Genomic DNA, 21,482 nt, shown 5'->3' with positions numbered 1-21,482 from the left:
GGGATGGGTAAATGGGCACTTGAAGCATTCTGTAATGGCCAAACCGCATTGCCATGGCTGCACTCTTCTGCTGGGTATTTCTTTCCACCCAAGGACTTAGAAGAAGTCAAAATAACCCTGGATGTGACTTTGTACCATCTCCTTGAGCGGCGTATGTGAGGACAGACTGCACCGAAGTTATGATACATCTTTGAGAAGCATCTGGCACAAAGACTGACTGGCACTAACGGCGCTGTAGGGAGGAGATGCTTGCAGGGATTCATTGCCATGGTTTGCGATATTTCTAAAGGAAATAGAAAATGTGTTGGTTGCACAGCTTATCCCACCGCCACACACACAGTAGTTAATATTTCTAACTGCGATGGGAACGTTGCTAATTTCACAAGGAGAAATTATACGAACGGCGCTACCAGGTGATATTTTTAGCTGGTATAGATTGATCTCTGCAAGAGCCCTGAGCAGTGTAGAGCTGACTAAGAACCCATTTTGCCAGGGAAGTAACCAGCAAACCCATCTGGCTGGAGTTTGGTTACCTCGGGGCCTCCCTCCAAGCACACTTGGAGCCATCAAAGGTTTTAGCCTTGGCTTCAAAGCCTCCACTCCCACCCTCCTGCTCTTCCTGGCCTTCAGGCCTGACTTTGTGTTAGAGGGTGCCTTTGCCATTCCATCACCTTTTTCAGTGGGAGCATTTGAGCGAGGAGAGCTGTGCAAATTTCGGTTTCCCAGTGAGTGATTCTTTTGTTTTGCTTTCCAGTCCTCTCCCCAAGGAGCCAGGTGGGGGAGGAAGGGAATATGGCTTGCTGCAGAGCATGAAAGAAAAAGGAAAGAGAAAGCCTGGAGGCCCAGCTGAGGGGGAAGGAGGAATGGGAGGGAGGGAACAGAAAGCAAAGCAAATGTGCAAATAGCCTCGTTAGGACAAGGGGGATCCTCTTGCCTGGAATTAGAAAACTTAATTAAACAAAGACTGTACAGCATCAAAGGGATCCTCTATCTGTGGGGGGATGGACAGACAGACCTGATGAATTTTTTCCACATGCTGTTCTGTTATTCACCAGTACCAGGAGCGTGGGCTCCCGAAGGCTTCATGCTTCTCTGGTGTAAAAATCAACTTCATTTTTTTGGAGTGTTTTTTTTTTTCCCCCTAACTGCTCTTAGCCTAACAGACTAAAATTCATATGAGCTGTTCAGCGCAGTGTGTGGAAAGAAAGACACCGCCCTGTTGAGAGGAAACTGTTTGACCACACTTGGATGGTAAATATAGTTCCCCTGAGCTGCTGGTGAAGCAGCTGCTAATGAATGGCTGCTCTCCCTTCCTGGCCTCTCTAATTGAGAGATCAGAAGGAAATGACACCTCGCAGCAAACCCGGAGGCCACGGAGACTTTTGCACCACCACACCCTCATCACTCTGGATCACTTTGGGGGCCATCACCAGCCCTCGGCCCCGGGAGGAACGAGCCAGCAGTGGCATCACCTCGGTAACCAGTTAAAGGAGATGAAATTCAGCTCCTTGAGAGAGCAGGCTCCAGGCTTCCCCTCGGTTTGGATGCTTATAACTCTTCTGTGTCACCTTCTTATTGCTGAGGGGGACAGTCTTGTGCCATCCGGAGAGGCGTAAGTAATCGCATTTGTTGGGGGTAGGCTCCAGGGCCAGCGTCTGGACTGCGTGGGCAGTTTTAAATCCTGGTCCCTAATCCACTACGTACTGCATGATCCCAGAGAGAACTCCCGTCTTCCAGGGGATTAAAATTGGAGGTGAACAGCAGTGAGTCAGGCTCACTGTTGTAATTTCCCATTTTCTGATTTCAAGCCAGATTTACAGAAGTGCCTGAGACTTCACAGCTCTGTCTGAACACAGTAGCAAGGGTAAGTGTTTTGTCCTGCAAAACCTGCCCTGGAGCCAAGCCTGGGGCTGACTCTTTTCTTTTTCTTTCCCAAAATAGTCTCCAGATGAAGTATTTTCTGTGTGCAAAACAAATCCAGGTGAAGCTGAGACAAAGCCTTTGGTCCCTCGTGCTGTTTCAATAACACCCACTGGGCTCTCTGAGCTTATCCTGGGTTTGACAGGGTTGCAGTCTGCCTGGAGAACCTCGACTGGGCAAAAACCAAAACAGAAGGAGGGGTATCCCCAGTGCCATGGGGGCTGCCTCCCCGGACAGGAGCTGGCTGGGATCTGCCCCTGCGAGAGGGGAATGCCGCCACCTGCTGCCCACGCCTGGGTGCGCCGGGCCGGGGCAGCAGGTGGGCAGGGGGGTGCTGACCCCCGCTGAGTGAGGGCTGGGGCTCAGGGGCAGCCCCAAATCCTGCCCGAGGTTACCTTAGAATCAGCCGTCTTGTCCCCAGGCTTTGTGTTAGAGGGGGGTGCCCAGTCGCTGATGTCTGTAGAACCAAGAAGGTATTTCTTAAAGGACTAAATTGGGCAAGAGCTGGTCTGGATTTCTTATTTATAGTGCCAGCAAATGGTATACTGGCCCTGAGAGAGTGGTGCATCAGTCTGCCACCATGCAGAGGTCATGGGGCTCCCTGGGGTTGTCATCGACACCCGGCCCTCAGATGGAAAAGATGCAGAAGGAGGTGGGACCGCTCTCACCTGGAAAGGTGGGGTGAAAGTTGGGGAACTAAGAGTCTCCAAATGACATGTCGTTCAAGTAGACGGACTTCTTGCTGTCTAATCCCCAAGTGCTTCAGTCTTGGACATGCTGTGCCCCTGCACTGGATGCTGAGTGTGGCTTAGTTTAGGTCTATGATGTCTAAATTATAGTCTGTTGTTTCACTCCCTGTTTACTTGAGGTCTGAGGCACAGCGAAAAGCTTTCACAGTGTAAAAAATGTATACGTTTTAAAAGTGAGGGAATAAGGGACAGGGACTTGTACCCTGTAAACAGAAGAGCAGTCGTGGCAGGAATAAGCTTATGCAAGCTGGCTGTAACGTATCTAAAGATCAGGCAAGTGTAAGTCACTGTTTCTTTAGAAAATAGCCTTCACAAAGATTAGTCTGTTGGCAGGATGTGAAAATGGGTTGAATCCACAAGAACTTGACAAGCAGCTACTTTATTCTTCAGTAAATATTGTCTGTCTCCTGCAGTATCCCATACATTTGGCTCACATGGTTGAGGTTTCTTCCAAATCATAATGGCTAGAATATGTTCATTTTTTAATGTGACATTTAAATCTCAGAAACAGTGATGGCAGCTTGAATATAATACCTTACTTCTTGTCAATCTGGTCATGGATTCTGGATTCTATGTCATAAAATAGATAACTCTGCTCCACTCTAATTGCGCAGGCGTTTTCCATCTAGTCTTGGCCCACCTGTTTAAAGCAGCTCTCGTCTTGTTTGTAAGGTCAATGTTCTCTCCTTCCTTTTATGGAAGATCCAATGATTGTAAAAGTTCTGTCTCATAAATATTGGACACAAATGGCATTTTCTTACTGCAAAAGCAAGAGAGTTGCAATGCAGCAGGATGTTTCAAACACTATCTTGTAAACTTGTAATAAGGAAGAAATAATGTAACACAATGGAGCTTTCCTATATATATGTATGTACAGATGTATAGTGATGCTCAGAGCTGATTCAGGGTATCATCTTTCAGAGGACAATCAAAATGCTGACCTCTGAATTACTGAAGTGCTGTGTGACTGTGTTGGGGCGTCCTAAAACTGACTGTGGAAATGGGTTGGGTTTTTGGCTGAATACAGTTGCCTCTGTTGTGACCTCTGCCTTTTGTCACAGTTATGTGCCATGTTTAGTGTCTTTACAATGCCAAAAGCAAACACAAAATGGATTATGTTTGGGTGACGTCCTTTTTACGGTATGTGATTTATAAAGCATGGTGATGGGCCTAAGCCCGTGTAAGAAGTGCCTTGAGTAAAATAGGTAGTATGTCCTAGATGAGTGCTGAATGCTGTGTTTACAGGAGGAGAACTTACTTCTGAATAAATCCTTTGTTGCCAAGTCTGTCATCTGTTATTCTTTCCAGGTGTCATGTGTAACTTTGGTATAAAGGTAAAAGATCTGTTAAGATTACAAGGTTGTCCTAGTTGCTCTATTAACTACTGTTTGGTGTGGTTTGGTTTCTTTTTTTTTAAATATTCACTATTGAAAAACTTAAATCATGTTTCAAATGTGCATTATGTGATATGGCTGAACAACTCCAAGTAAGCTTCGAATTATTTCCTTTGTTTGTGTTGCCTCAGGAAATTAACCATCGTCTAATTTAGATTACAATGCATTAGATTTCTTTAATTAAAAGCAGGTAACTGTCAGATAACTGTACACATGATAAAGATACTTTAGAGCATCAGTTACCTCAAAATCCTTGTTGTTTTTCTGTCCCTTGGCCAATGTTGAACCTTGGGGGGATTTTACTGAGAAGAGGCTCTTGAAACTAATGAGGGATGCTGCAAAAGATTTTGGAAAATTCTAATGAATTATACCAGCTGGTTGTCTTTAATTCCAGTATTTTTTTTAACATGCTGGTACAATTCTAGTAGATTGAGAACACTCCATTGTTTGCACAGTTCCTGCTTGGAAAACACAGTACACGTGCATTAATTTGTACTCAAAATGCCTTATCACATATTATATTACTCAAAGTATTATTAATTATACTTGTACCAGATAAATTTGTCTTGTCTGGCCCAAGTCAAAAAGGTAAAGTCTGGATTAAACACAGCCTACAGATAAGGCTTGTGGGAAGTTACTGCAGCAGCAGCCCTGGATGGCTTTCTCACACTACCCAATAACCCAAAACAAGAGGTTTGTTATCTAAGGCAACCCCTATGGAGCAAGTTATTTTTTTAACTCATGTTAAAATTCATGTTATATGTCCTAGCTAAAGGAATGGGAGTTTAGTAAAGCACATCAACACCTCTAACAATGCCCTCTGTAACTAGAATTCCTCAGTTCAAATCCTCTCAAAATGACTTTCCTCTTTTGTGCCTCAGTAGGTGGAAGCCCGGACATAAAATTTACCAAAAACTATGGATTAACACCGGTTTGCTCAACACATTTATTTAAAGCCCCTGCCCATGGGGAGAAATGGCTATTAGCGAATGGAAGCTTTCATATGTGTAAAACCCTAATGATGCTTTAAAAACATGGCCTGAACGTACCCACTGGGTCAGAGAGACACAAGAAAAGGAAAACACCTTTTTCCTTTTATTCAGCAAAACAGCCTCCCTGGGTATGTTAGTTTCCTAGTTTCACGGACCTGAAGCTTTCCCTCGATAATCGATAATCGAGGGAAAAGCCATATTTGGGGCGAGATGGGGGGAAGGTCCCGGCCCGAGGAGCGGCCTCAGGGCTCCCGCCGTTGGCGCTGAGGACAGGCCCGCCCGCCGGTTGGGGCCGCGCGGAGGCGGCGGGATGAAGCGAGGTGTCAATCAGCGCAACGGCGCCCTCTGATTTGCTGCCGGTGGCATCACGTGGGAGCGGGCTGTCCGTATATAAGGGCGGGCGGGGTAGGCGCCTGCCGCCATTTTGTCCAGTGAGGAAAAGCGGAGCGGGCGTCTCGCTGAGGGTCGAGTCGGCTCGGCTACGAACTTAGCGCGGGCTCCCTTCGCGCGCCCTCCCTCTTAGCATCGGTGAGGATCTTCACCTCGGAGGGTTGGGGGGGAGGCGGCACCCGGGGTTTCGGTCCCCGGCAGGGCGGATGGAAGCGGCGGGGCCTGGTGGCGGCGAACAAAGAGCAGCCGCCATTTTGTAAAGCTGGGCCACGGGCGGTGGCTGCTGCTACGCTGAGGAAAGCCAGGCGGGGAGAAGGCGGGTAGGCCACGGATTGCCTTGGACAGCCCGCTCGCCGCCGTTTCTCCGCGGCTGTGGCCAGTGAGGCGAGCTGCGGCTGGGCGGGAGGTGCCGCGGGGGTGGTGTGGCGCCTGTCCCGCCCGCTCCAGGGGAGCGCTGGTTCGTCACGCCGCGCACGCAGGGCTGAGGAGACGCTGTGGAGGGATTCCCGGAGCGCTCCCGGCGTGGCCTTTGCTGGAGATGGCGCTGCTTCTCCCCCCGGCATGTGCGGCTTCCCCTGAAACCCGCTCCGGGAACAATGGAGCCCTTCTGCCGCGCGGCGCTCCCCCTGCAGGCCCGGCCCCCGCTGTAACCCAGGGGCAGGGGAGAGGGGCGCAGAGAAACATCCCCCTTTAAAGCTGTGGGCTTTAAAAGTAAAGGAAATACCCTGAAGTGGTGATTTTTAATCACGATTACGATATAGCAGCAAGCTTTTGTGTTTGGTTTTGAACACTCTCCTCTCGCCCCCCTCCCCCCCCCCATTCCACACAAGTTAATGTTTCTATCATGTCAGATCATGCTGCTGGTGAAGTTTCTCGGAAAAGCAGCCAACAGAATTACTTCCCTTTTAAGTGAATAAACACTTGCTGTGTGTAGAATATACATGTGCTTTTCTTTTTGTCCTAGCAATGCATCGTGACTCTTGTCCGCTGGACTGCAAGGTTTATGTAGGTAACCTTGGAAACAATGGCAACAAAACTGAATTAGAGCGAGCTTTTGGCTACTATGGACCCCTGCGCAGCGTATGGGTGGCGAGAAATCCTCCTGGTTTTGCCTTTGTGGAGTTTGAAGATCCACGAGATGCAGCTGATGCAGTAAGAGAACTAGATGGAAGGTAAAGTGTGCTTTTTGAGTGTTCGCTTGCCTAGTGAAAATAGGAGAAATTGTGGGTAATGATGCAGTTTAAACTTGGAAGCTTCAACTGGCAAAACCAAGGACTTGCCACAATTGTTATGCAATATTTATTTGTATGGTGATATAAGGGTAGTCTGTCTTAATAGTGCAGAAATAGCATTGGGACGGTTAATCTTACATTTTACAGTTGGCCTCCCAAGTTAGACATGACTTGGATCTCTTGGTGTGCATTAGGTAAATTCAAGATATAAAGAGGGAGGATATAAACTGATCAGGGAGACTGTCCTTGGTCTGTCTCTGCCCCCTTTAATAGCATGGCAGGCTTTCAGAAGTGGCCAAACCTTTTGTCTGTAATGCTGGAGTCTACTTTTTTAGACTCTGAATACAGTGTACGTTGACTAACGCATATAGACACAGTGTTTTTGCCCTTGTTGTCTGTTCCTTTTCCCTATCTTGATTCTGTAGGTTTTCTTCTGCAGGCAGACATGTCCCTGGAAATGCTAACCGATGTCAATCTCTTTTCCCAGAACCCTCTGTGGGTGTCGTGTCAGAGTGGAGCTCTCCAATGGTGAGAAACGGAGTCGGAACCGTGGTCCACCTCCATCCTGGGGCAGGCGTCCTCGCGATGACTATCGCAGAAGGAGTCCTCCTCCTCGTCGCAGGTACCCTTGGTCAAAGTACACTCCTAGAGCTGTTGGCACTGTTGCCACTTAGCATCCTAGAAGCAGGCTTTTTAAAAGCATGTTGATGGATAACATTCATCTATCTGATCACAATTTGGAGATGGCAAATGCTTAAAAAAAAACCAACCCCAAACCCCCACAAAATCGAGGTGAACTTAAGTTGTGTTGAATGTTGGCTTTTGTCCTTAGGTCACTGTGCAAGTTGGTAGTCAGTGCCCTCTGTCCTGGACTTATCCTCGTTCCTCCTAAAATCTGCTCATCTTCTAGTCACACTTTGCCTTTCTTCCCCATACTTCAACTTAGGCTGTTCCTTTCCTTTATTCCATAATGGCAAAACATGACATACAGCAGCTTAGCATTTCCATACAGATGTGTTTCTCCGCTTTGTTTGCACAATTTAAATACTTTCCGAGTAGGCAGCTGTTTAATAATAGATCAAGTAACAGTTGCTCTAGTCATCTAGAATCTTTACCACTTTAGTGTTAGTTTGGGATTAAAACATCGTGTGACGATCCTGTCACTTGAGATTTGCAAACCCAGCTCTAAAATATAGCAGGATTTTTGGTAACTGATGCCCTCGTGGACCCAGACTAGCTTGTCTGTCGGCTTAAATCTGCAGCGTGGTTTTTGCAGGACTGAATTTACCTGTTGCAGGTGAGTGAAGTCCTCACCAGTCAGGGTTTCAAGCTTACCCTTTTGCTGTTGAAAAATAACACAGTAGGAGTATTTGTTAGCTAATAGATGGTTGTACTGATGGCTTGTTTTTTCATTTTTTTTATGCTTTTTGGTCCATCTATTAATAAAAATGAACCCGTTACAGAGTCACCATCATGTCTCTTCTCACCACCCTCTGAGTCTGCATTAGCCAGTCAACTAGCCCTTTCAGCGTCATGTGACCAGCGCGCCCCATTCAGCTTGGCTGGTGTCGTTTCACATGACCCAGGCATGGCCAGTCGTCAGGTTGCACCGCCCTTTGGTTCCCGAGCATGCTGTTTTCTCTCAGCCTTCTCTCCAACCTTAACCAAATCGGCAGCAGCCACCTCGACCGCCCACACATTCCCGGCCAATCAGCTCAGCTGTTTATTTACCAAATGTCTTCACAACAACTACAGCAGCAGCCTTCGGCTAACAAAAAAGCAGGAAAAATCCACAACACCCCCTTCGCCAACCAACTAAATACAACGCAACATCTGGCAAAACCTTTTCAGCAAATTCTTCTTGGCAGTCAGTCCGGCAGCCTCACCTCACCATTTCTAGCTTGTTGAAACCAAAAACTAGTAAGTTTTTCCTGCTTATACAGTTTACTGCTGGTTAAAATAAGGAGTAAGCGGCTTATAAGTAATTACTTTTCTCAATCAAAGGCTGGCTGTGCATAATTGAGTGGTAACGTACATATGTTGCTTGAGAAAACTTTTAAGGGTGATACGGAAGCTCTTACATTGTGAATAACGTAAAAACCAGGATATTTGCATGTGAGATGCCAAACTAAATTTTTAATAAAGCTCTAACAAACTTAGCTTTTCCTTGCCAGAAAAATCCTATCACCTTTAAATGGTTTTACTAACAGTTTTCAAAACTTAAAACAATTACTTTTTGGGATGAACTGGGCCGAGCTAAGGTTGTTTTTATTTTTTTTTTTTAAGAAAATAGTCTAAACACACTCTGGCATTAAAAATGACAATCACAAATATGCAGTTCTAATGTAGCACTTAATGGCATTATCAGTATTTACCCTGAGCGCATTTTCACTTTTTTTCCACTTTGGTATCTCTTATGTCTTGTCATGGACCTTTTTGGCTTGCATGGGTTCCAAAACATTTGGTCTGTGCTATTTTTTTTTTTTTTTTGGAACCACTTGTGGGACTTTGGTGTGGTGTTCTGGGCAGTGTATGTAGTTGAAATGGAAAAGTGTTGCATTGGACAACTTGGCTGTGAAGCATTCTTAGTTAAAGTGAATTCGTGGTTGGAAACGTGCTGTTCACACTGAGCTTTGTTTTACTGCCTAATCTTTCCATGCCTTTTACTGGATGATGGATGCCAGTTATTCTTGGCACGTTCCCTGGGCCCAACAGTGAGTTTGACAAGTTGGGAAATGCCTGGCTCCGTTAATGCTGAAGGGATGGATAAAGTGCCTCACATTTCTTTTTCTGGTTCTAGATCACCACGAAGGAGAAGCTTTTCTCGTAGCCGCAGCAGGTATGCATCAGTTCGTTACAGCTTTGTCCGGGAGGTTTAAAAAGAAACAAACAGTTCAATTTTTGGTCTGTGTGCATTAGTAGACACCAGGGTAGGCATTGTAAATCAGTAAGAGGGAGAAAAGGGTTTGCTGCTGCCATAAGCTTGCCTGGAGTTAATATATTTACACATCTTTTCTGAGATTCCAGGGTTATTGGTTGAAGGATATTAAGGATGGAAGTAACTAGTTCTGTTCTGCAGCTGTCCAAGGTTCCTTCCAGTTCCTCACAAAGTTTTGGTGTTAATGTGCTGCTCTCCTCCAGACACTGAGAGCCCCAAGTACAGATGATCAGGAATATAGTGAGCGTGTTCTGCTGTCGCACAGTGCAAAGCGTTAGGGGTACCGACACAACAGTGTAACGCAGTTTTGTGTTAGGATCTCTGAAGCTTCCAGAGTTCACGTGTGATTTTTATGTTCTTGTAGCATAGGGGGTGCGTTACTGTGTGGGGTGTGTAAGTACACGTGGACATGCTGTGTTAGCGGAGGCACAGTCACTTGTGGTCTGACTCTGAGCAGATTTAAACTGCTGCGGAGGAGTGGATGCCTGTTTACAACACAATTTAAGCCGTGTTGTATGGCTCAGGCTGATTATTCTTACCTGAAGGAAAGGCTAATGCCATAATCTTTAACAGGTTTCCCTTGGTTGAATAGTTAAAAACCTTAACTTCCTGAAGGGAAGCTCTTCAGATAGCCTTGTAACCTAATTAGTTCAGCTTTGCTTTGACACTGTAATCATCTTGCTGTGTAATCTTTAACAGGTCCCTCTCCAGAGACAGAAGAAGAGAGAGATCACTCTCACGGGAGAGGAACCACAAGCCTTCTCGTTCCTTCTCCAGGTCTCGCAGGTAAGACGAGTCTCACAGTGGTTATGTGTTTTGAGTACATCTGTAAAAATTGTTTCCATGTCTTGGTAATACTGAAGTAGGTTGTGGTGGAGAATCATCTCTAGTGTCTTTTGAGGTTCATTACCTTGAAGAATTAAATACTCCGTTTTATTAAATGAACAGTATTTTAAAAATGGTTAAATGTCATGTGCTGAGTTGGGCTGGGGGGTTTGCAGCCAAATCTGCTGCTCTTGGCATCTGGAAACTAACACGTGTTTTCTTCTTCAGTCGCTCCAGGTCAAATGAGAGGAAGTAGGAGTATGAGAAGGAGCTGTGTACAGGAAGTGATGAGATCTGAGGACAGGAGGAGTATGTACAGAACATTGTTTTGTTTTGAAACTTCATAAAGCTTGGTGCATTTTTAAAATGTTTTAGCTGTTGAACTTGCTTTGTTCCTTGTATCTTGTAACAGGTGGCAAATGTAAAGATGTGAATCTGTATATGGTTCTGAGCAGATCATATGGTTTGTAATATTAATCGCTTTACAATGTACCATCATACATCATTTTTTGTTTGTGGTGAATGGGAAGCAGTTTGTCTTGCATAGGTAGAAGAATGTTTCTGGTCTGGACACGCTGGGTATGTTTTGGTGGGCTTCATTGCGGAAGCGTGGCTGTGAGCGGTGTTGGTGTGTGCAGAGCAAGGCCTAGGTGCTTCGTAGCGCAGTTCTCAGAAGCAGCCAGGAACATCGAGCCAGTGGCATGGGAAGGGAATGACTGAGCTGCAGTTTCATCCAGAGCTCTAGTTCTGCCTTCCGTTACCTGGGACTGAGCTACTTTATATTACGCAAAATATAAGTTTTTAGCCGTAGGGTCAGTTAATTTTGTACTTCATGTGACTAGAGTACTTAAATAGATGCTTGTTTTGATTGACCATCTATTCCAGAACCTCTGAATAGACCAAATGCACAGCAGAACTGACAGCTGGAGTGGATGTGTTGTGTGTAATGGTACATTGTAAAAGATGAATTAAACATTTCTTTACTGTACAAGAATTTTCATGTCACTTGTAAAATGTCTTTTGTGAGATCCTTGGGATTAAAGTTTTGGTTACAACTCGTTGTTCAGTATTTAACTGGAGTACCTGCTGTACACATTTGCTTTGCAGAACGTGCGCTTGGGTCTTGTGGTGCAGCTCGGTTTGAATTCACCACGCTCCGCAGTACGGGGTGAGGTGACACCCGCCACATCTGGCTGTGACACCTGTAAGCTGTGCAGACGCTGCTGGAGGTGGCAGGTCGCTGTCTGTGGCTGTGTCTGGTGCCATCTTGCCCCTCAGCCAGGGGCCGGGCCTCCTTTGGTCACTGGCAGCTAATACCAGCATTACCAGTGCAGCCCAGGTGAGCTTAGTGGGTGATGCTAGCTGCTTGCCTAGAAGTGAGCTCCATGATGCTTATTCAGAAAACTAGCTGGAGGTTCAAAGGTTCACAGTGATTTTTGCATCCTGGATGTGGGTTGGTAACAACATTTAAGGTATTCTTCGTATCTGTCAGTTTTGGTATTGCCAGTCTGTAAAATGAAGCTTTGCATGAAGATTTCACTGGGAGTGTAAAACCATGGCATGGCTCGCGTGCAATTGGAGCTCCCAAACTGCCTCACGGCTCCTTTTTTTTCCCTGTATCCAAGAGCAGCTGAGCTATGTCGGTTTCAGTCATGTGTGTTTAGATTAAATCCATCCTACTGAAGAGTCCTGTGGTTTAATTTCCTTCACTTGGGGTATCCAGGTGGGGACAAGACTATGACAAAGCTGTAACAAAGAATTTCTGCTGCCAGATGCTGCCTGGAAGGATGGGTGTGAAAGGGGAGTGTGGACAAAGCATGGTTCATCAGGCAGCAGCTAGGTTGGGGCTGTTGCCATCTTGGCTGCTGAGGTATAATGTCTTGATTGATTTATTTTATTAACTATTTAGTACTATTGATTAAGGGTGTAACAGCCACTGGCCTGAATAGCTGTGGTATGAGTATAAAAGCAGGAAGGCTGCAGGTGGTGCAAAAGGCACACACAGCCCTAAATCATCTCAAACCGGAGCGTGGTGAGCTGGAGAGGTGCAGACAAAGCCCTCGTCTCTGCCCTGACAAATTTACTTCGGAGTCATGATGGGTATCGCTGCGTGGGGGCTGCTGAGGGGGAAGTTAGTTGAGCTGTGGTCCTTGGTGTGGAGCTGGGCGGCTCAGCCTGTTGGGTGCGGTGGGCAGTGCTCTCCCCTCGGGACAGCCGGGCTCCTGTGTCAGCCGGGGCGTGGTGACAGCGTCGGGCGCGGTGGCTACTGCCGCGCACTGTCGCAGCTCCCCGGCAGAGGTCGGGGTGGCCTCATGAGCCAGACGGGGCTCCTGGCCCGCTGCTTCCCAGCCAGGTTTGGTCTCACAATGTCGACAACCCAGCTCCTGTGGGGATGTTTTTGTTGGATGAAAGGCAGCCGAGGGCTGAGAGGGTACCGTGTGCCACACGCAGCTGCTTCAATATGTGCTTGTAGCCAGGTTTGATCTGTGGAAGGATTGCAGCGCTCGTTGCCTGCGAGCCAGCCTCTCTGCCGGTTCCTCTTGCGGTTACGTGAGGGGGAGGGAACGGCGGGGGACAAGTGGCCTTCAGTAGTTTCAACTACCAAGAGGAAAGGAGGGAAAGAAATCTGAGGCGCTAGAGAGAGCGTGCGCTGCGGGGAGGCGGGCTGTGGGTTGTGTGCACAAGGGAGTCTGCAGAACTGGGAATGTTCATCAGTTTTGGGTTTCTGACTGTCTCGTACCCCTCAGCTGAATGAAGAAGTGGGCCTGGAGGCTGGGTCAGAACTGCTGCGTCAGAGGAGACGGCTGGTTTTGTGTAATGGGTGGGTTTTTGATGGGGAACAAAATTAGCAACTTGTAGGGAAAGATGGGAAATGAATAAATGCTGTGAACAGCCCTTTTCCCAGAATGTATTGAGCAAGTTTTATTTTTAATGCAGCAGCACATGAAAGGATTTAAGGCTTCCAGTTTGCTCCTTTGAGAGGGTCACCAGCCTGGGAGCACTCTTGACAGGTAGAGCCTTGTGGCTTGTGTGCTGTGGTGGGACCTGTCAGCAGAATTCACTGCTGGAAGTGATGATAGCCCTGGCAGCTGTGCAGCTTTTTTCTTCTGCTGTTCACCCCTTTTCAGTTTCCAGTTTTACTTTCTTTTACTCCTGATCCCATCGCCCCGAGATGCCACAGTGTCGCCTGACATAAAGAACCACGAACCACCTGAACCTTTGACGAACTTTCTGCCATTTCTGCTGGTTTTAATCCCTGTCCCCATACCCGTGTTCAAATCATACCCCAGAAATAAAAAAAAAAAAGGCAGAAGTGCGATTCCAGTAGCTCCGGTTCGACCTTAGCTCCTGCACAGCGAGGTGATAGCACAGTGCCCGTGACCTGCCATAAAGAGGCAGGTTTCAGTTTCCCTGTGGCTGAAACGCAGCTCCAAGTTCACACCCCAACCTGCCAAAAATAGGCAAAATAAAAACAGTTTCCACTTGGCAACCATTGCAGTCATTGCGTGAAGCTGAAGCAGCATCCCAGCCCGCCAGCCCAGGCAAGAAGCCACCCGGCTTCCTAGAAACACTGTCACTGTCTCGGTGTTCTGTTTATTTCTGAAGTTTCACTGAGGCACTACGCTCAGTTACATTCTGTTAGTGCCCTTCAAACACTGTCGTGGGCTGAAATAAACGCGAGATCCAGACGAATATAAAATAGACTGTGCAGTAGGAACGCTATGTTCCCAAGTGATTCATTCATCTATTATTTAGAAATTTAGTAGCTGACATAAGTTTTAGTTGAACAAATCTTTGCATTGATGCGGGTGGTGGTTCTGCTCGGGCCTCCAAGTCATTTCAGCTGTCAGATTTTCTGCGGGAGTAATCCCCATGGGAAGAGGGAAAGGTACCTCCTTCCCAGCGAGATTCCGCCACCAATTTCCGTGGTGTGACTCCACAACCTCCCTGTGGTACCCCAGGATTCACCCCCTGCTCCAGGCAGAGTCAGACTGTCCCGTCCTTGGGCGCTTCGCTGGACAGCACACGGACACGCCGGCGGGTTGTGATGTCCCCGCAGCACGTGCAGACGCCGCGTCGCTGCCCGACGCCACCAGCAAAGCAGCCCGGCGACATGCGCCGTGGTGTGAAGGCCCTTGGCGAGCTGCAGCCGTCCGTGGGGAGCCGCAGTATCAGGGTGGAGCAGCGGTATCAGGGTGAGGCACCGTGTCACCCTGGGTGTCACTTTGGAAGATCACAACTACCAGCTGTGAGTGAGCAGCGTTATCTCCGCCACGTGCAGGGGCTGCTTTGTCCATGAATATTCAGCAATACGCAGCGGCATCTCGGCCGAGGAAGCCCCGCTGCTCCGCCCAGCCTTTCCCCCCCCGCAGGGCTCGCAGGGGGTGTTTGCTATGAAGCGTTTGCAGTCGCTCCTTTCTGACTAACGCCAACGTTGTTTGCTGTCACGTTAAAACACGGCTGGTCACTGCAGGATGCCCGTGGGCTGTGCTGGGTGCTGGGCTTCCTGGTGCTGGTGAACGGAGGATTGATGGGCTTTTCATGCGTTCCTGTTATGAGCTTTTTGGGAGGAGGTTGCCCCAGCTAGAGAGATAGGCTTCAGGTGTGGTACACTGCTCCTCCTGCCACTAGGCATTCTTCTAGCTGCCCAGTTGACATGTCCTGCTCAGAAACTCGTGGTTGAATGTTCACCAGATTTGGAGTCGGGAGTTTCCCCTGCAGAGGCTCAGTTTGACAGGGGCCGGTGGGGGATTTTTTGTCCTATTCACATTTTCAGGTTTTCATGTTCCACGACCTCCCTCTCCCTCTTTGTCTCCCCCCTGCTCTCTTTGTGGCATGTCATGGTTTGACATCTAGAAATCTTTTGGTCTTCTGCAAAGCCCAAGTTTGTTACAGGAGGTGGGAAGGGCTCTGGTGTAACATCACTACTGGCGGGTGACATGTGGGACATTTTTAACCTGTTTCCAGCCTCTGTTGCGCAACTGACAGCAGCTCCGAGATTCAGCAAACGTCCTTTCCCTGGTGCAGTGGGGATTTTCACAGGCGAGGCAGCGAAACCAGTGAGGGCGGCTGAAACCAAAACGAAAAGGTTTTATATTGGCACCTGAAACTCCCCGACTCAGACCCCCGTTTGGTGGAACCGAGCAGAGCTCCACCACGGCGCGTGGGCCACGTCCGTGCCCCTCGCTGGGTCTGGCACAGCTCTGTCAAGGCCAGCAGAGGTTCAGTGCGGGGTGAAAGCTGCTCCTTCACCCCAGCTCCAGGAAATCCTGCTCTGCGTGACCGACATGGAGAAAGGAAGGTGCAATCGACCCTTACCCCGGCGTCTAGGTGGCGGCTGTCGTATCGTCACTGATGGCTTTATTGGAGGTTGTACACACACAGCTGTCCCCTCCCATTACCTCTGCTCCGCACAGGACCGTGCACCAGCGTGAGTCACCGTGCAAGACAACTGTCCGTCCGTCTGTCCGGGGCGCCCGGTCTGGGTTCTGCCCTCCTACAGACGCCATTTCAAGCATCCCTTCACTCACGGTGCCCTGGGGCAGATCTGCCTCTGCCTCTTCCCTCTGCCCCACACCCAGCCCCGCTCCTCACCCCCCAGCACAAGGGCGAAGTGAATCACGGCCCCATGCAGGGTGACAGGATACCCAAACGCTTGCCGTGCGCAGGGAGATCCCAGGAGACGCTGACACACAGTGAGGCACCACCTGGCAGCGCTGGCGGGTGCTGGGCGAGCGGGCCAGCACGCGTCTCCCGGATCTGCGGGTTTGGGGTTTGGTGTCGCTGCCTGCGGGAGCGGAGGGACTTGCCTCGCAGACGCCCCGTCCTCAAGCGTGCCTGCCCTGGGCGCTTATTCCCACCTACGTGGTGAATCCTGCTGGGGAAGGTCCCGGTGGTCCTGGAGCAGCCCCTGTCCTCCCATTGCCACCCTGACGGGAAGCTTCCCCTGCCCTCGCTGAGATGCCTGCAGGGAAGAGCTGGCTGCAAAAAAAACCACCTGTGGACGTTTTGGATGGACTTTATTCCTCACAAGGAGCTTTGCAAAAGGCTGGAGCCGTTTGCCCCGTTCCCAGTGGGGTGCCTGTGCCCGCTCCGTGGGTGCCGGCCGCCTGCACGGTCCTGCCTTGCTCTCGGCTCGTAGTCAATGAGGTGAAGCAGCAAGTAAATAAACAGGGAAACGAGCCCGAGGTTCGGAGCCAGGTACTCCCTGCCGCCCTCGCCGGGCTCGGAACAATGAAGTCCTTTGCTGCCAGCCCAAAAAAAAACCAAACCACCCCACAAAGCTTCCAAGCTGCTCATGGAAAGTCGGTGAAGCAATTACGTTAATGACTATGAATGAGGCTAAAAACAATCTTGGATGAAAATGAGTGAGGGGCCGAATGAAGCGACCGATTCATAGCCCGGCTCCCGCATCCAGGAATATTTCCAGTAAGCAAAGGCCTCATTTTAGGGTCTGTCTCATCCCCCATTTGTGCTTGGTGGGATTCTATTTCCACTCTGCTGGGTCCGGGTGTCTCATCAAAATGCCTTCATAAATGGAGCAAACAAGGGCTGTATATGGCAGGGAAACAGTCAATTAACACGATCTGAGTTCTTTTAGGGGCAGAGTTAATCAAGCATTCAGCGTTTTGTCATTCTTGTCTTTCTTTCCTGGGAAAATCCTATTAGTATAAAATCACTTAATTGGGCACTTCAAAGAGCTGATGGGAAAACAGCCTTCGCTGGGATACAAACGCCATTCAGCCGAACACTGGGTTCATTTAGACTTTTGCTGGAGCGTGAGTGTTTCATTAAGAGCCTTCACATTTCCCACTTAAAAAAAAAAGCTTGTTAGGAGAGATAATAAAAAATAAATCTTGGAGGTTTGAATCTTGCTGAAGAGGGTTTTTCCTGCCTGAATACGCGGGGCTTTGTCCCTGGCAGAGCCTCTTACCCCTGTAGTGAGCACCCGTCAATCCGCTTTCCTGAGCCCAGCGATTTCACACCTGCCTGGGGTGTTCTTGCGAGGAAAGGCTGCTCGAGGAGGGACAGAGTCACCCCCCTGCCCCGCGGGAGGTGGGTGACAGCCCCCAGGTCTGACCTTTGGGGTGTAGGATGATGCGTTTTGCAGGACTGAACCCCAAACCCCACGTGCTCGTCCCCGCTCTCTGTGCTGGGGTGGAGGTCCCGCGTTAGTTCCCATGTTCTCAGGTTGTTTCCCTGGGCAGAAATTCAGGTTTTTGCAGAAATTCAGGTTTTTGCAGCGCTTACGTTTATCCTACCTTGAAAAACACCACCCTGTGCCCTGATCTGTCATCGCCAGCTCCATCCCAAGAGACCCGAAGGACGCCCATCTGCCCAACTCTTTGCTGTTTCTTCTACCTTGGTTGATCTAACAGGAATATTACATTTCCCCCCCCCCCAAACCCACTTCACGTACACCTTCGACCAGCAAATTTCCAAACCTTCCTCACTGCTGGGGAGGGCTGGGTGAGGAGCCATGGGGATCATTTCATTTCTGTGGTTGGCGCTGGCAGGGTTTTGTCTGGGAAAAACTTTCCAGGTCGACCACATGCTTGTGTATTAATGCCATTTTGTATTCAGCCTTTATAAAATCCTTACCCGTAGGTGTTCACGTGCATTTAAAACAGTTGTTAGGAGCACGGGTTGTGTGATTCCCATCAAACGCGCCGAGATCCTTCCTTGGCACGACGCTTGGTTCTTCGCTTTGGGCTCAGCATTACCGTATGGGGCTCCAAGAAGCCACGTTTCCCCATTCTCCACCTTCTCCCCCAAGGCTGGGGCACCCGAACCCACCCCTGCTCCGTGCTGAAGCTCCCCTCCCCATCCTCTTGGCTTTGGGGGTGCTGCTCCCCATGGAGGGGGATGAGACTCGGTGTCGGAGGCGATGTGCCTGGGCACGTTCCCCTGACGAAACCCCGACCGTGCCGGCGCTGAGGACGGGCTGAGTCACGCACCGACTCTGCCCGCCGTGAATAATGGATTTGCATCGGTGGCTGCAGTGGCTTCCTCTCCCCTGGGCGTCTGCGGGACCCACCTGGGGGGATCCGCCGGGAAGGAAACGCTCCCAAGGGTCCCCAGCCGAGGCAGCGGCCACCACTCGGGGTTTAGGTACCCCTGGCGCTGGGAAGAAGGTCACTTTGATCTGTGCAGTCATTTAATATATTCCTTTTGCTTCCAGGCGTTAGGATGGGTTTAGGGTGGGGTTTGGGACATCCCTTGGGGAGGGGGACCCTGGGGCGGGAGGGGTGACAGCTCCCACGGGGTGGCTATAGATGGTGGGAAGGAAACACGACGGTCCTGATCCGCAGCCCCGCGCCTCTGACCTCCTCCTACTACGTGTTGTTGGCGCCGAACATCATGAGTCACCTTTGGGATTTTTTTTTTTTTAAGTTCCTGCACCGCCTTCTGCATTAATCACACTTTGATTTTCCCCTTTTTTGCTGATGATGCCACTGCAGATCTGACCATGGACCCTCTGACCCAGACCCTGACGCCATTCCTCTCCCCACTTCCCATTTCCAGTAACCCACTTCGCTGAGGTCTCCTCCGCTCCCCGGCTCCTGGCGCGGGGGCACGAGGAAGGGAAGCGAGAGCGGAGTTTGCAACAGCCAGAAACCTGCTCCCCCCCATCCCGGGGCACAGGGAGCGGACCCCCACCCCACCGAAAACTCACAGAGAGAATTATAGAGTTACTTTCCTAAGGGATATTTTATGTCTGATTTATTTTCTGGCTGGTTTGGCCCTGGAACGTCCGCCCCGTGTAACCGGGGACTTTCGCAGCAGCCCGGCTGGTCGGTTTTCTCGCATCACTTTGCTTTTTTAATCCCTTTTTTTTCTTTTTTTAAATTTTTTAAGATCGATGGAGTTCGCTGCGGGTTGCACAAGCGAGGCCGCTCCTTCCTCTGCCCCTTTGGGTGCTCATTTAAAGCAGCTGCCGGCTGGGACATTCCCGTTCCCTTTTGCCTATTCATGGGGGATTTTATGGGGAAAAAAAAAAGCTCATTTAAGCACTGAGCATCCTCTCGGTAAATGCTGCTTCATCTGAGAGCCACAGCTTGAAGCTGGAGGCTGTGCTGACCAGGGGAGGATGCCCACGGCGTTGGGCTGCCCTTCGGTGCCGATCGCATCTTCCTGCACCCCGAGGGAATGAACCAACAACCCGCAGCTGGAGCAGAGCTGGCGGTTGGCGAGGAAACGACGGGCTACGGCACAGCGGCGCATCCCGCCCGCCGCACTGCGGCTCTCAAAGCTGCTCTTTGTAACCAGCAGCAAAAATTGTTCCCACGTGGAAAGAGGAGCGACAGGAGAGGCTGTTCCAGCTCGCCCCCTCCCTGCGTATCACGAACGGAGAGACAGGCTGAACCCGGGAGCATCCCCAGCGTTGCCAGGATGGATTTTTCTGCAGTGTGTAGTATTAATTCAGGATGCTTCCACATTCCCCATCTCCCTTTCACCTTCCCTCCCCAGCCCACCGTGCCCACCCGGAGGTAGCCGAGGGGACGAGCAGCCGATGACGACCCAAACACGAGCACCTTGGCCCGTCCCAGCGCTGGGGAGCGGGGACCAGGGCTGGCAAATGCTCCTGCAGCGCGTGGCAGCCTCCACCCCGACATGCCCAAACATATTCTCCAGCTGCTCAGGCTGGTGAGAAGCTGCTGGTCCAGCTGGGAAATTCAGGGGTGTTTTGCGTGCCGAGGGTCCTGCTCAGCACCCCAGCACCCACCACCTCCGGGGACCTTCGAGGGTGCCTGCCTCTCCCAAGGGACCACTTTAACTTGGTCTTTGTCACTTGGAAGTGTGCTGTCACCTTCTTGTGCCCTCCAGGAACACACCACGTTGGCATCCTTGCTGCCCAAGCCGCGATGCCCACGGTGCCTGAGCAGCTTCTGCTGGGAGGGTGCTGCAGAACGCGCCAGCTCACCGGGGTGAGCTGGCTCTGAGGACATCAGCTCTCGCCCCACGGGGCAGAGACAGACCCACCGCCCGGGCACAGGGGTGGGTGCCCTCGCAGTTCAACCCTGGCAGAAGCTGCCCTGGGTTCTGACCTGTCCTGCCTGTGAGCTCAGATGCATTTTCCCCACAAGCCATAGACCCTCCAAATCCTCCCCTCGGGTTCCTGCAGGACATGCACGGACTTGTTCCTCCTCCTCATCCCTGCCCGGGAGCCTGCAGGACTCAGACCAGCAGATCCTTCCCCAAAAAGCTGTTCTCCGGCCGTGCCGGGTGCCAGGGGGTTCCGCTGGCGGAGCAGAGCCAGGCCCTGGGGAGAAAACCTGGCAGGAGAGGCCAGGGGTGGCCCGTGTGGCCCGGGATGGGGTCAGGCAGTGTCTGGGGACCGAGGGAGCATCATCCCGGCATGGCTCTGAGCGGGGCACCCCGAGGGGAAGAGAGGGTCACCCCTTCCTTAATCCATTATCCCCCTTTTCCCAGTGGAGTCCTCTGCACTGGGTGATGGGGTGGGATTGGAGCACCCACCCCTGCACGCAGCTGAAGCGCTGCTGTCTGCAGGCCCTGCGTCTCCCGATGGGGAGGGGGCACCCCTGGGTACCCTGGTGGGGGGTGTCTGCATCCCTCAGGAAGGGGGTCCCTGTATCCTCTAATAGGGGGGTCCCTGCACCCCCTTAGGAAGGGGGTCCCTGTATCTGTCCTCTGATGGGGGCGTCCCTTTATCCCCTAACAGCGGGGCACCTGCACCCCATAGGGAGGGGGTCCCTTTATCCTCTAATAGGGGGGTCCCTGCGTCCCCTACGGGGGAGGGTCCCTGCACCCCCTAGGAAGGGGGTCCCCGTATCCCCTGATGCAGGGTCCCCACACCCCCCAAAGAAGGGGGTCCCCGCACCCGGTGACCGGGGTCCCGGCAGGCCCCGCTCCCCGCTGGAACCGCGCTCACACCGGGGACCAGTATGAAGGGTGGAGAGGGGGAACAGGAGCGCGGCGGCTGCCCCGGGGGGCCGGGCCGGTGCCGGGGCGGGGCGGGAGGGAAATCCCGGGAGACGCGGCGAGGCCCCGCCCCGCCCCGGTATAAGGCGCGGCGAGAG

At 50.7% G+C, this 21,482-nt stretch overlaps 1 protein-coding gene across 1 annotated transcript; it reads left to right on the top strand.

Moving 5' to 3' along the window:
* The first annotated feature begins 5,489 nt into the window (after nucleotides 1–5,489).
* On the top strand, nucleotides 5,490–11,495 carry SRSF3 (serine and arginine rich splicing factor 3). The gene is made up of 6 exons (XM_068419220.1): nucleotides 5,490–5,583; nucleotides 6,410–6,617; nucleotides 7,165–7,299; nucleotides 9,478–9,516; nucleotides 10,315–10,401; nucleotides 10,669–11,495. Exons 2-6 carry the CDS (start codon nucleotides 6,412–6,414, stop codon nucleotides 10,694–10,696), a joined length of 495 nt encoding a protein of 164 aa, XP_068275321.1. The 5' UTR covers nucleotides 5,490–5,583; nucleotides 6,410–6,411; the 3' UTR covers nucleotides 10,697–11,495.
* Nucleotides 11,496–21,482: the final 9,987 nt, after the last annotated feature.

Source organism: Nyctibius grandis, chromosome 27, assembly GCF_013368605.1.
Source record: "Nyctibius grandis isolate bNycGra1 chromosome 27, bNycGra1.pri, whole genome shotgun sequence".
In the NCBI taxonomy this organism is placed as follows: Eukaryota; Metazoa; Chordata; class Aves; order Nyctibiiformes; family Nyctibiidae; genus Nyctibius; species Nyctibius grandis.
Note: the sequence above shows the minus strand (reverse complement) of the source record. Positions and strands in the feature narration are given on the sequence as shown.